Raw genomic sequence first — 13699 nt, 5'->3', positions numbered from 1 at the left:
TTTTGAATTCTCCTATCCACTATCCCTTAACCCCGTGACGTTTCACTCAGAGGACAAGGAATAGACGATAGGGATAGACTATGGGGATAGGGATAGACCTTAGGAGCTGATTTTTGGGCTATTCGACCGCAACCCAAGTCATCCTAACCACTTGTTGCTCCATCGGTGAACTCTTCTTCTCTCCCTCTGTGTAATAGCGTTGTTTGGGGACTCCTGGTGGTGGTCATGGGTACCGCAGCAATGGGTATATACTGCATGGGTGTGGTTTGGTTTCTTTATCACCACAAAAAACACATTTCCACGTCTGCAACCACCAAAGTTTTACACCTTCCGTACATGGCATGGGACGATAAGAAAATATAGTTGTCGTCATCATGTCGTCATCTCAATAAGAATAAGACTATCATCCAGATATTAAAAATAATCAGAATGCTAGGTTTAGTCAAAGTTCACCATTTAAGAATATCCTAAAAGAGAATATGTAATACAAATATTTATGAAATCATATGAAGTTAAAGCAATACTAAGCACATTTTACTACAATATATAACTTACTTGTGTTAATAAGATAATGCTGAATTGCACCAAGGGGCAATTGGTTATGAGCAGCAGCTTATGTCATGTACACAGGCAGGAACATACAGTAAGAAAACACACCGATACATCCGGGAGCACAGATGTGGATCATTCCAATTTACACTATAAATAGTTCATAGCATCACAATAATAAATACATAAATAATCAAGTTAAAAGCCTTTCAATAATTTAAGTTTGAGTGCAGAAGGGATGAATGATTTTGCAAAGCGATTAGTCTTCATGGCAGGTAGAGCATATCTACGCCCTGATGGCCCTAATGATAATAAAATATATATTGATAAGGAGCTATGCAGGTCTTTTTACTGCCTCTCCTGTGAGGATATACGAAATTGTCACATTAATGGAAATCCACCAAGATCAACTAATATCATCATAAATCCTGTTTTTAAAAACACACATCGTCCAATCTCACAACGACTTTGATTGAACCATCACACATAGCTTTCACTTCTACAAACCAGCTACTCCAGTCAGTGCACATTTTTTATTTGTTTTTGTTATGGTGTGAAACCTCTCCACCCTTCACCGGCATTGTGTGACTCCTGGTTCCCTCTGCATTCACTGTGTGTGTGGTGTTTCACTGGTTTATCAACCTCACTCTCTCCTGGTGTTTGTGTAAGAAGAGGAAATGGTCATATTCATTCTTCCTCGTGACATGCAATTTGTCTTGCCTGGTTAAACCGTCAAATGATTGAATTTCAAATCCTCTGGTTTCTTACACTTCTCTGTACTTCTGTCTTCTTGCAGTGGACCGCATCGTGGGTCTGGATAAAGTCTCTATGGCCGATATGCCCGGTGCCTTCAAGACCCGTAAAGGCATGTTCCGCACAGTCGGCCAGCTGTACAAAGAGCAGCTGTCCAAACTCATGGCCACTCTGAGGAACACCAACCCTAACTTTGTCCGCTGCATCATCCCCAACCACGAGAAGAAGGTACCCGAGAAATACCGACATTTATTTTCCAGGGGAACATTAACCATTCATGGAACTATGAAACTAAACCTGTGTTTTGAGCAATGGAACTAGCAATTAAATGTAGTTATTGCGCTTTAGTTCCATCCCTAAAATAAATAAAAACAAGCAATTCAAAGCGCCCAGAAAGTTAAAAAAGCTCTTGAACGTCCCCCACACTTTTTATTTTCTGAAGTCCTTGAACACACCCAGAAAGTGTAATGGTGGAGTTTGCTGATTTTGTGTTAATTGTTAAACACAAACCCCCATGGCATCTACATCTTGAATTAGGGCTGCACGATATATCGTGTCGTGACGATAATTGCGATATGCGCGATCTTCACATCGCAAGACACATTTTGTTAGCACGTGCGATATTAAAGGTAGGGTAGGTAAGAATGGAGAAACCAGCTCGAGTGCGCTAGAATTTGAAAGTACGCAGCCGTCCTTCAGACTTCCTTACAACGAACACGCACATGACCAATGAGGGCACGAGATAAGTTTGTGCACAGATGGAAGGCTGACAGGCAGGTAGGCCATCCAGTTACTTTAGCCGGGCCGGCTCAGATGATTGGTCGTGCTTTTTACAGCGCCACGGCTTCCACAGATGAAATATCTGTATATATTTATTGTCAAAGAATTTAATGTATTCATTGCTATCGGGATGTTAAGAGCATTCCATGGAATATAACAAAGTGTTTTTGAAGTGAATTACCTACCCTACCTTTAAGTAGGCAAATTAACTCAAGCACGTCATGTTACAATTATTTTGCTGCTTGCTACAAAATGAAAACTCGTGCGGCTCTCATGTCAGGGGTACTTGAGTGAATGACAGCAAACCACCAATCACAATCAAATCTCCAAAGCAAACGGACTAACGTGATTAAAGGTAAAAACACTGAATAAAGTAGTTTCATGTGTTTCTCCAGGGCAGTTCGGTGCTGCTAACCGAGCTAGCTCAGCTTGTTGCTCTGATAACGTAAGATCCAGACGGAAGGTTTGCGGACAATTTTTTTTATTTTCTTCAATTCCTGTATTTTTTTCATATCGCAGGGGAAAAATCGCAATATAAGTTTTTTCCAATATCGTGCAGCCCCATCTTGAATAATACTTTATTTTCAACAAATGCTACCATTGTGTTTAATCCATCTGAGTTTAGACGCTGTGGAAAGACAACCAGAAATGTGCATAAGGCACCTTTGTAATTCCTAGTTCTTGTGTCTAGTTCCTCTGGTTCCATTCTTGTGGTTGTAGATGTCTCTAAGGCACTGTGTTGAATCGAGATCCTAATCAGCTGTTGTCCCCTCTCTCAGGCCGGTAAACTGGAACCTTTTCTGGTTCTGGACCAGCTGAGGTGCAATGGAGTTCTGGAGGGGATCCGTATCTGCAGACAGGGCTTCCCCAACCGCATCGTCTTCCAGGAGTTCAGACAGAGGTAACAGGAGAAATACACACTGATCCTAGTATAGCTTTAGTTCTGCATAAATAATAATAACTTAGATTTATATAGCGCCTTTCAGGGGACCCAAGGTCACTTAAAACAAAAAACAGAATACTGCCAGAAAATATACAAAACACATTTTTTAACTGATCATCATAGGAGGAAATGAAATGTTAAGCATCAGTTTGCACGTACTACTTTAAAGCAGATGAGTGTCTCTTGGCGCAAAGAAGTGGAATTATTTGCAGAATGATTTAAAGGGCTGTAAGAACATTTTTATGTTTAAGAAAATGTATAAAGAAAGCGTAATTAGACTGTATGAAGTTGACTTCTGATTGTGTTCTGGTTTTATGTTTCAGTATTTGTAAGCAACTGTTACTGAAAGAATATTGCTTTTATTTGACTTTTTTATGGTTATTTAATTTTAAAGGGGACCTATCATTCAAAATGAACTTTTTGATGTCTTTTATACATAAAGATGTGTCCCCGGTGTGTCGGGGAACTCACGCAGCGTCAAAAAATAAAACCCTCTCTCTTTTCCTCCGTACCCAAATCTCTAAAAACGGGGGAACAACGGAGCTGATCCAGATTTGCGTCCGATATGACGTAATATCTGAAATGTGGACCCATGGCCCTATCAGAAACGTTGCTATCAGAAACAATGCCCGACTGTTTTGGACGTAAAATGGTCGGTGTTTACATTAGCATCGCTAACACTCAGACCTAACCTGTACTGGAGAGCATGTGTATGAAGAAGCAGGAAATAGAAAGGAACTCACCTTGTGGTATAACCGGCAAGAGAGAAAGCCTTTGAGCTCCATACTGTTTCAGAGATAATCCTTGATAATCCATGATATGGCATTTCATCGCCGCAGTATTTAGTTTAGACAGTAGCTGCCGGGTCCCGCATGAGCTCAGCCCCCCCTTTTTTATTTTTTAAAGCTTTACACCAAACTCAGCACTTTTGAAACAGGAAGTGAAATAGAGGGATATGAGGCATGGCTAGAATGGTTGATCTGTTTGGTATTTTGAGCAAAACACTTCATAGACATGTTTGTTATATATTTGAGACCTATGCTATTGCCTAAAAATAGCATGATAGGTGACCTTAAGAAGGAGCAGATGAAATAAGATGTTCTTCTCCCTGCTCCTTTCCACCATGTGCCATACATTTACAGTATAAGTGTNGGGCTATCGTCCTTCTGTTTTTATACAAGAATAAATAAAAAACTGTCCAGTGTCAAAGACTTATTTCACTCCAGGGTGATAGCAGGACACCCCATCTAGTCACTCAGAGAGAATCTGGACAATCTGATGTACAGTTTCAAAATAAAAGACCTTTGAAGTCTCATATATGAGCTATCTTCCTTCTGTTTGTATCCAACAGCTCAAATGTTCGAATTACATTGAACCAGAATTGTCCCCCTTTTTTCTTTAACAGTGAAGACAATTGGATATGTTAATGATATATTGACCGCAAAACTCAAAATGTCCCCGGTTTTCATTTTGAAAATCTGGTCACCTTACTCTCTCGTAAACATGCTGTTGATGTGTTTGTGTATGCATTTGCAAAAAGCCTATTTTACATATGAATAATATGATTCACATTCAATTTTTGGTTGACAGATAGAAAAAGGCACATTATACAAGCATGTAACATTTGTTGATTGTGACAGGAAGTGTAGTTTCTGAATGTTGATGAGAGGAACATAATGAGCCAGCAGACTGAGCTATCCTGCTTGATGCTTTATTCAGTGTTTACTCAACTGTTGGGTGGGCTTTTCATCAGATAGTGTTATCTTTCTACACATGCAATGCTAACATCATTTATATTATTCTATTGTCACAGAGTTGCACTGCATGTAACATTCTGTCCTGCTGCCAGATGTATTATTTTAAAATGTTATCACAAAAAGTGAGTTGTTTTTGAGGGTACAGGATAATTACATGGTATCCTCCTAACAGTGCGTAAAGCCAAAATGCTTTACTTATTAGGACTAGAAACACTTTAGCAGGACAGGAAATGAATATGTGAGAAGAGGCTGAGCAGAGGTATATACTTAATATCAGCTAAATGTATGGTATCAACAGCATAATTAATCTAAATACAGAAATGCACTTTTCACAATATTATGTTTTTATAATTATCCTACAATTAGGCTCAATTATCAATAGCCAATAGATGAGCATTTTAATGTTGTCAATTTGGTGCTAATTTTAGATTTGTTTTTGTACTGCATCATATCATATAAGAATTTCATGTGTTTTTATCATAGACTGTATATATAAATGGACGTGGGGTCCGTGACGTCACCCATAGGATTCTGCAGAGTTGCCGAGAAGCCCTTAGTAGGCGGAGTCGGCCACTAACGGCTCGACAGTGACGTCAGAGTTCAACTCCCGCCTGCTCCAGCCTGCTCCAAATAAGGGCAAAGAGGNGTGTGCCTTGGCAGTCTCAGTGCCGAGAAGCCCTTAGTAGGCGGAGTCGGCCACTAACGGCTCGACAGTGACGTCAGAGTTCAACTCCCGCCTGCTCCAGCCTGCTCCAAATAAGGGCAAAGAGGCCTGTAGCTCAAGCCCCCAGGAAGTGCGCCGGACTCAGATGAAAATATTCATGGTGGCCAAACGGCGGTACTACACTTACATTTGGTTGCCAGGCCCGGAAACACTTTTTCCCATTTACTTACATGGGGAAAGAGTGGTCTGTAAATCGTTGGATAATTTTTTTTAAACTAAATAAACCACCCAGTATGAACACTTGTATAGCCCTTATTAAAAACATTCGTTCCTCAAGTTGTAAAAATGTGCTAATAACGTTATTCTGAGAGTTATATCCCTCTGCATTATGAACGTGCATCTAACCCACGGGACCGAGCCGCCCGGCACGTTCATGAGTTTTATCTTTACCCATGGATGCACAATAAGAACGGACCCATATCGTCTCACTGTCATCCCACGGAGCTGTAATAATGGATATATTGCACATGTTTGCTGTAATTCATCATTTGTAACATATTATACTACATGGGTTGTATGATTAAATCTTGTGCCGTAAATGCTGTATTAAATAAAGTTACTATTACCGACGTTAGATTAACGTCCCTGTAGCTTCTTATTGCACTAAGAAGCTTATTGCACTGTATATATATACATATATATATACAGTGCAATAATTATTTCATGCTAAATGAAGCTCTGTTGCTTGGATATCACTAGATCATGTTACAGCGTAATATAAGTACATAACGATTGATGTGTGCATTAGCATAATTACTAGCTAGCCGCTAGCTGCTAACTGCCGCCTCGTTAATATCAAATCCATCATAATAACAAATCATTACCATGCTGTCATGAACGTGTGGTGCTGTTACGTGTACCCAAATTGACGTGCTTGATGTGTGAACGAGCATTTTGGTTAAAGTTGTGCATGTGCTATGAGCGCACATACGGGTACTTCTCAGGCATGCCGGGTAATCTGTGACGTTTCGCTCTCTCAAAAGTTGGGCCATTTTATCGTCATGCACCAATGAGCAACTTTCATAGGAATGAATGAGGCCCCGCCTCCCACGCTGTATCCAGTTCTTATTATACATCCATGCTGTAGCTTCACGGAGCAGCTAGCAGAGAGACAAGAAGCTAGCAGCAGCAGTCACTTGACAGAGCAGTCACTCAATGTGACCACGCCCTAATTTATGCAAAAACGTTAAGACCTAATATAAATAAAAGGGTCGTGTTAGAAAACAATTCACTCACAGATCCATAATCATGAAAGTGGAATCTAACTATATTCATATAATATTTATTGCATCCATGGGTAGAAACATGTTTTTTTCTGCTGTAAAGTTGGGCATTTTAACATGGGGGTCTATGGAAATTGCTCCTTTCTGCAGTCAGTCCCTATCGGACAATATATGAACTGCAGTGTGTGCCACTTCCGTATTGGCGTCCCGGCTCTTCCACAGAGTTTGCCGCTTGGTGTGAACGCAAACCGAACCTTCTGAAAAATGAAACAATTGAACAAACTGTGGTCTGGTGCGCACCAGAGAAGCGGACTATTAGGTGTGAATGTACCCTTACACGAATAATGTCAGAAAGATGTGTAACATTTTAAAGTTGGAATTAGGTTTTTTAGTGAGTAGTATGATGGAACAGTTAGCAGTTGAAGCGGTTGAAGTCGCATGAAGATTGTTCAAGTCTGAAGATGTTCTGAATGTGTGATGTGATGAATAATAATAATAATAATAATTATAATAGATTTAATTTGTTAGCGCTTTTACAGGTGCTCAAAGACACTTTGCAGATATAGTGGAGAAAAGAAAAGAAAGGAACAACAAATAAATATACAGTTAAAGTTAAAGTTAAATAATACAAAAACAATCACATATTAAAAGCCAGATTGAAGAGGTGAGTTTATGGGATGTATCTCTGGAATTAAGAAAGTTATGAATGATAAAAGTAATAGCCCTCGATTCACCGACTGAGCTGAACGTTTGAACGGAGTTTCTGCAATGTTCAATGCGGGAGGATAACGGGCAAAATAACGGGCGGAATAATTTTAAAGAATTTCCTGCGTTGAAGAACAGATAGTTGGAATGCTGTTAACAGCATTCCCACTAAATGAGAGACATCCCCTAACCCTAACCCACTTAAGAATAACTGACTTCTGAACACTTCCTCTCAAGGATGCCACATTAAAAGCCTGGTGCAACAGGAAAACAAAGTGTACATTTGGGTAAGGATTTTCCGTGCTGTCAATTGAAAGTCATGTAAAATGTAAGCAATTTTCTCCCCTAAAACCCCTTTATTCTGTCAGGTTACAGGCGCCCCTCTCCTTTAATTGCTTCAAAGTTGCCAGGCAACCACTAAAGAGGCTACGCCGGGGCGAGAACTATCACATGCACTCTCATTTGGAAGTGACACGTTGCTCTTTTCCATGTAATTCGCCTGTGCACACATACAGTTGGATCTGTATTTATGACTGTATTGATATTGAGTGACCTTACAATGTGTAATTATTTTTCTCCATCTGTCTGCTCGATCGTCCACGCTACCGCTCATTATTGCAAACATGGTGATCCCATTGCTTTTCTCATCATTGGTCTTCTTTTAACTGCTTTTACAATCCTTCCTTTTTCCCGTTGCTTTCTCTTCCCTCATCTGGCTTGTTGTGAGCTTTTCCTTTTACTCCACTTTCTCCCACTCATCCTCTAAATCAGTATGTTATCCCCTTCTCGTTTTCAACTGACCATGCCTCCAATTTGACTTGACCATCGATTATTTTCCATCCACTGCTTTGCCTCTCTTGACCTGCGTCTGCCCTCTGGATCTCTTGGTGTTTCAGCTACTTCCCCTTCCTCTTTATTGCTCTACTTTTCCATCCGCCTGCCTGGCTGTGTTTTGATCTTTTCCTCCATCCTCTGTCTTTATCAACTTTTTCCTCTTTTAGACTCCCTGCTCCTGTTCACCCCCTCGTCTGTTGCTTTGTCCTCACCTCTGTGTTTCTGGCTCTCTGTTTGTTCTCAGCCCTCTGAAACAGTGGCGGAGGCTGTCCGAGGCTCTTACCAACCACAGTGGAAGGCTGCATTAATATTGCATGCTACTGTCTTATCGACCACAGCAATGCCGGGAATACAGAGCTGGCTACAAGACAAGTTAGCGGCGAGAGTGGCTGCTCGCTCACACACACATATACCATGTGTATATATATATATATATATATATATATATATAGAGGTAAACAGCTACAAAGCCAGATTGTGGCTTTGGTGGCATTGGTTTAGGGTTGTGTGGTGCACCAAGCCTGAATCCAGGGGGAAATATGAGGTTTCCTCAACATACAGCACAGAGAATGTTAACCAATTCAAGAATATTTCAGAAAGAAGCTGCAACACCTGAAAATGACACCGCAAGGACTGAAAATCGCAGATAATTAAGTCTGTCACAATATCAGATTTGCGTCTCCCGTGGGTAAAAAACCCACAAAAAAAAAAACATCCCCTAAAAACATTGTAAACGTTAGCCTAAAGGATTGTTTAGAGTTGTTAACATCCATATCTTCTATACAGTATGTCTATTTGATTTATATGTATAGTAAGTCTTTATATTTTAAACGCACACTTTGTCTTTAATTTTATCAGCACCATGTAACTATTATTTATTTATATGTACAATTTTAGCAAGTTTTTATATTGTCCTGTTCCTGTAAGCCAGTACAACACAATTTTGTTTTAATAGTACACTCTGTGTCTTGTTGAAATGACAATAAAGTATGTCTAAGTCTAAGTATATCCAACATCTCAAAGTCAGTTTTTTGTAATGGGTTTCAGGTGAAATGTAACCAAGTTGGTGATAAAACAAGCTATAATATACATTCTGCACCACAGCATCAACAAATGTCAGTAAATTCCCCAGTTGTGATTTATGAAGCGTTTCGGTGTTTCGTTAAAAGCAGTTGCTAACAAGTTGCTGTATGAGATTATTACGGCATCAACACTAGTCCTCCTATAGCTTATTGTTGGTGACGCTATCCATGCAATGATATTGAATGTACTCCTCAAAAATGATTAATAGTGATTATTTCTAAGCTGCACCACAATGGAACTCACAGTTATTTTAAAACTAATATAAAAGCATTTTTAGTTAGGTAGTGTCTTTGTCAACACTAAAACACATTATTACACTCTACTGACTACGGTTAACATGTGGCTATCTTTTTGCTATATAATATGCATGTTCTTTTTTATGGTCTTTATTAGCAGTTCTAGTAATAACCTTATTTGTTGCATGTTTTGCCGATTGCATTTACATAGTTGTTTTTTCATTGGAAAACTGATGCCATCTTGGCTAACTGGCGCATTTACAGAAATGTGTATTTATGTGCTTTGTCCCTAAAAGTATCAAATAAAATAAAATAATAAGAAATCTTATCTGGCTGAACAAAACAGCCAGATAAGATTGGCTTATTTTCCTTATAATTCCTTAATAAGTTTAGCAACATTTTCAATTGAGACATCTTCAGAATGACCCTGACTGACAAATATGAGCTTGTTGAATATGTTTAGTTTTTGGCAAATTAAAAGGGTGAAAATGTCACAGAGGTTGAATTTATTTCCGTCACGCAGTATGTGCAAAAAGAAGGACAAATACACGAAATGTATGTTTTGTCAGTTTAAATGTTACATAAACAGTCATTTGGATCCCTAGCTATATTTGAAATGACTTTCTATAATTTTCTAAAATCAGACGTACAAATTAAGGCGTTTTGTCAAGATAACGATCCTTACTTCAGGGTCGGTCTACAACAATATGTCGTCCTTGCACCACTCTGTTCTTACATTAAACAAAGAAAAAGTCCTGCACTTTTCCACGATGGCAGAAACACAAGGGCACAGGCAAACACACACACACACACACACACACACACCCACACACATAAACCCAGCGTGTGTCTGCGCATTCCAGCAGCCTTCCTGGCTTTTCCATCAGCTGGACCTATCACAGCTTATTATCAGCTCCTTTGAACCGTGGGCTCAGAGCATGATTGCACTCTCAATTAATGCCTGTATGATCTACTTTGACGGAGCGAGTAATGACAAGTGCATTGCCTGCAAGCGCGTGTGTGCATGTGTGCGACTGTGTGTGTTTGCACAGATAAGGAGTGTGTATATTTCTGTACATCCATGCATGACCATGCCCTTGTGTGCCTTTCCATTACAGTAGGTGCCTATATGTGTACGCTGGCAGTGTGTGTGTGTGTGTGTGTGTGTGTGTGTGTGTGTGTGTGTGTGTGTGTGTGTGTGTGTGTGTGAGAAATACATATATACGTGGCTCTGCATAGAATTTATTTTCAAAGGCATACTTTTATCTTTGGCCTTTATAACTGCGGGTATCTGCAGAGCGGCTGTAGATGTTTTAAAAAATATATTGTTGTTATTTCTCTGCACTGTCATCTCTGATGGGCCTAAAGATTAGACCCAGCACCTCTCAAGTTGGTTTGTTTATACCAGTAAGTGAAAGAAAACATTGGGAAAGTTTCAGGGGCTTGAATATTAGGTTAGGCACGCAGGCATAAAAGCTTTTCTTGCTGGATGCTTGTGTGTATGTGTGTCCATCCGAAAATAAAATAAAAACACAGGCCAAAGTTGATTGACACACGGGAAGATGAAAGCGCTACAGTGCCTAAAAAAAATACAGACAGCCCGTCACTGAGCGTGTCTGCATCTGTGTGTGCATGTACCTCTAAAAACACAAACACAGATGAAAGGTGCTACGCCGTGTTAGACTACAAAGACTGACGTGCACAAATATAAACACACGATGAGAGCTTTCTTAACATCCCTTCAACAAGTGAGAAACTCTGGTTTAGCTCTAATGACCAGCTAGATAGACCTCAGAAAAGGTAAAGCTAAGGCCCAGTGAACTAAGTTATAAATACAATACGTAGCTGAAAATACTGTATTTAACTTAGTATAGGAATATGTTACGTTCAAAGTGAAGCTTACTCTCTCGTTGTTAACACGCTGCACGATTGTTATCAAAATCGCAATTTGTTGTAGTTTGTAAAATATCTGAATAAAGTATTTATGTGCAGCAGAGAAGTCTCGGCCAACAGACATGTTAAAAAAAAAAGATCCTTGTTGGAAATTGTCATACCATGATAATTTTAAAAGATTTTTTTTAGGAAATCGTGATAACTGTTTCAAAAAAGATTATTCCCTAACTAAAATATATCAGATCGCAGATCATGTTGCATTTGTAATATCAGTCAGAATAATCGCATTTGTTGGGGCAAGCTCCAGGGTGAATGTGTACTGTGAAAACTACAATGTGTATGCTCACAGCATTTTTGTATTCAATGTGTGTGGCAAAAAAACAATCACTTGTTGGGCAAAGCACTCGCAGCCCCAATTAAACGTCATCTCATAATTCAGAGAGCTGATTGGCTGTAAATGTGCAGCGGAAAGGTCTAGTTAAGAGGACACTAGAGAACTTGTATTACATCACCAGCGATAAATAATAGAAAATGAACAGAAAATGAGTGAAGTTGACCATCTATTGAGCACAAATTTGAGACGCTTACTCTAGGAGAAAAACTGGAGGTAAGTGTAACTCTGTTGTTAATTCAGGGCTTCCGACGGTGTGTTATGTGTTGCTCCCATTCTCCCCCAATCACACACTCCCCCTCTCTTTGTGACGATCAGCTAGCTGTTGCCTCAGAACCATTGATAGCCTACAGCTATGTGTCTCAAAAGCACCAGAACCCTATACTGTACATAAATATCTAAGTTGTTCGTGCCTCACCAGTTTTGTAAACATAAAAACGTCACTGCATGCAGTGGTGGAATGTTACAAACCACATTCACTCATTTGTACTATTTTGCCATACATGTTTTTATGCTATGTAAACTTCTACTCCACAACATTTTGGAAGCAAATATTGAACGTTTTACACTGCATAGATTTATTAGCCAAAGCTACTAGCTACTTTGTGCATACAAAAATATCTTGTATGATATGATGCTATACTGAACTTCTCCTCTACTCAGTATTTAAAAGGAATTGTAATGAAGTTGGCTTAACACAACTACAAGAATAAAATATGACAGTTATTAGTTGGTAAACAGAATACTAATAGTCTATGATACCATGAGAGTTGCAGTTCTACATACTGAGTACACTTACTAGTAGGACCATAGAATAAATGTAAACAAAGTAAATCATCAGAATACTTTTACCATTGCAGTTACAATAACTGTATGAGTGGTGAATTCACCACAGAAACACTCAAATTGTATTAGAACCAATTAAAAATGTCCTACGTATAAAGTTTCATTACCTAATAAAAAACAGTTACCCTTTGGAGGTTTTCAGAGGGTTAAATAGAGCTGAGCTCAGCATGACCCTGATTAAGACCATGTGAAAACAACTAAATGATTACGTAAGCTCAAATTACATTTTATGTTCATAAAGTCCTTCTGAAAATACTTGTTTTAAACTATAAATAATGGCATAATATGTTTGGTGATATTTTCAATAGAGACATCTTCAGAATGAAACTGACTGAGACATATGAGCTTGTTTGATTGAATATGTTGGTAGATAGTCAAGGCTACCTTACAGTCAATCATAGCCTACATCAGGGGTACTCAAACTTTTTTGTTAAAAGGTCCACTTGTGAATCTTATACAAGGTCAATGGTCCGGATCAATGCCAGTAAAGTCCCCCCCCCCACCCCCGGAGCGGAGCAACGAAACTGAAATTAAGAAGCAGTTTTGGCACGCAACGCCTGGGGCCCCATTGAGGGGGTTTCCCGACATATCGTTGCAGTAAATTAAAGGGTGTTTCATGTTGTCCTGTGGACCTTCTTAATCTTTTTTTATGTTCTTTTTTTTTTAAAAGAAAATTACATTTTGAAATTGTTACGTTTATTCTGGTTTGTTTTGTGTTTGTATCTTTTATTTAAAATGTATTTATTGAATGTTTTGTGAGCTGAGCTGTGTGGTTTTATATTTTATGTATCTCTCTGTACAGCACTTTGGTCTGGAGGTTTTAAAGTGCTATATAAATAAAGTTGGATTGGATTAATCTACCTTATTTGGGGGCCCCCTTCTGGTCCAAGCACTTGCCTGTCGGTAAACGGCGCCCCTGTATACACACACACATTCAATACATACATACAGTATGATGGCTTGAACTAGTGGGAGAAATTGC

The 13699-nt window shown here is 39.1% G+C and overlaps 1 protein-coding gene across 1 annotated transcript in view; it reads left to right on the top strand.

Annotated features, from left to right (window-relative positions):
- Nucleotides 1-2999, top strand: part of LOC104950182 (myosin-9-like) — a gene marked incomplete at its 5' end in the record, with an annotated part of 32729 nt that extends 29730 nt beyond the window's left edge. Inside the window, 2 exons of the mRNA XM_010776671.1 lie at nucleotides 1346-1530; nucleotides 2862-2999. Coding sequence (XP_010774973.1) covers nucleotides 1346-1530; nucleotides 2862-2987 — 311 coding nt within the window. The remainder of the gene's footprint in view (nucleotides 1-1345; nucleotides 1531-2861) is intronic.
- Between the last annotated feature and the right edge of the window lie 10700 nt (nucleotides 3000-13699).

Source organism: Notothenia coriiceps, unplaced genomic scaffold (genome assembly GCF_000735185.1).
Source record: "Notothenia coriiceps isolate Sejong01 unplaced genomic scaffold, NC01 NC01_scaffold00000339, whole genome shotgun sequence".
Lineage (NCBI taxonomy): Eukaryota > Metazoa > Chordata > Actinopteri > Perciformes > Nototheniidae > Notothenia > Notothenia coriiceps.
The sequence above is the reverse complement of the archived record's forward strand: the minus strand, read 5'-3'. Positions and strand labels throughout refer to the sequence as shown.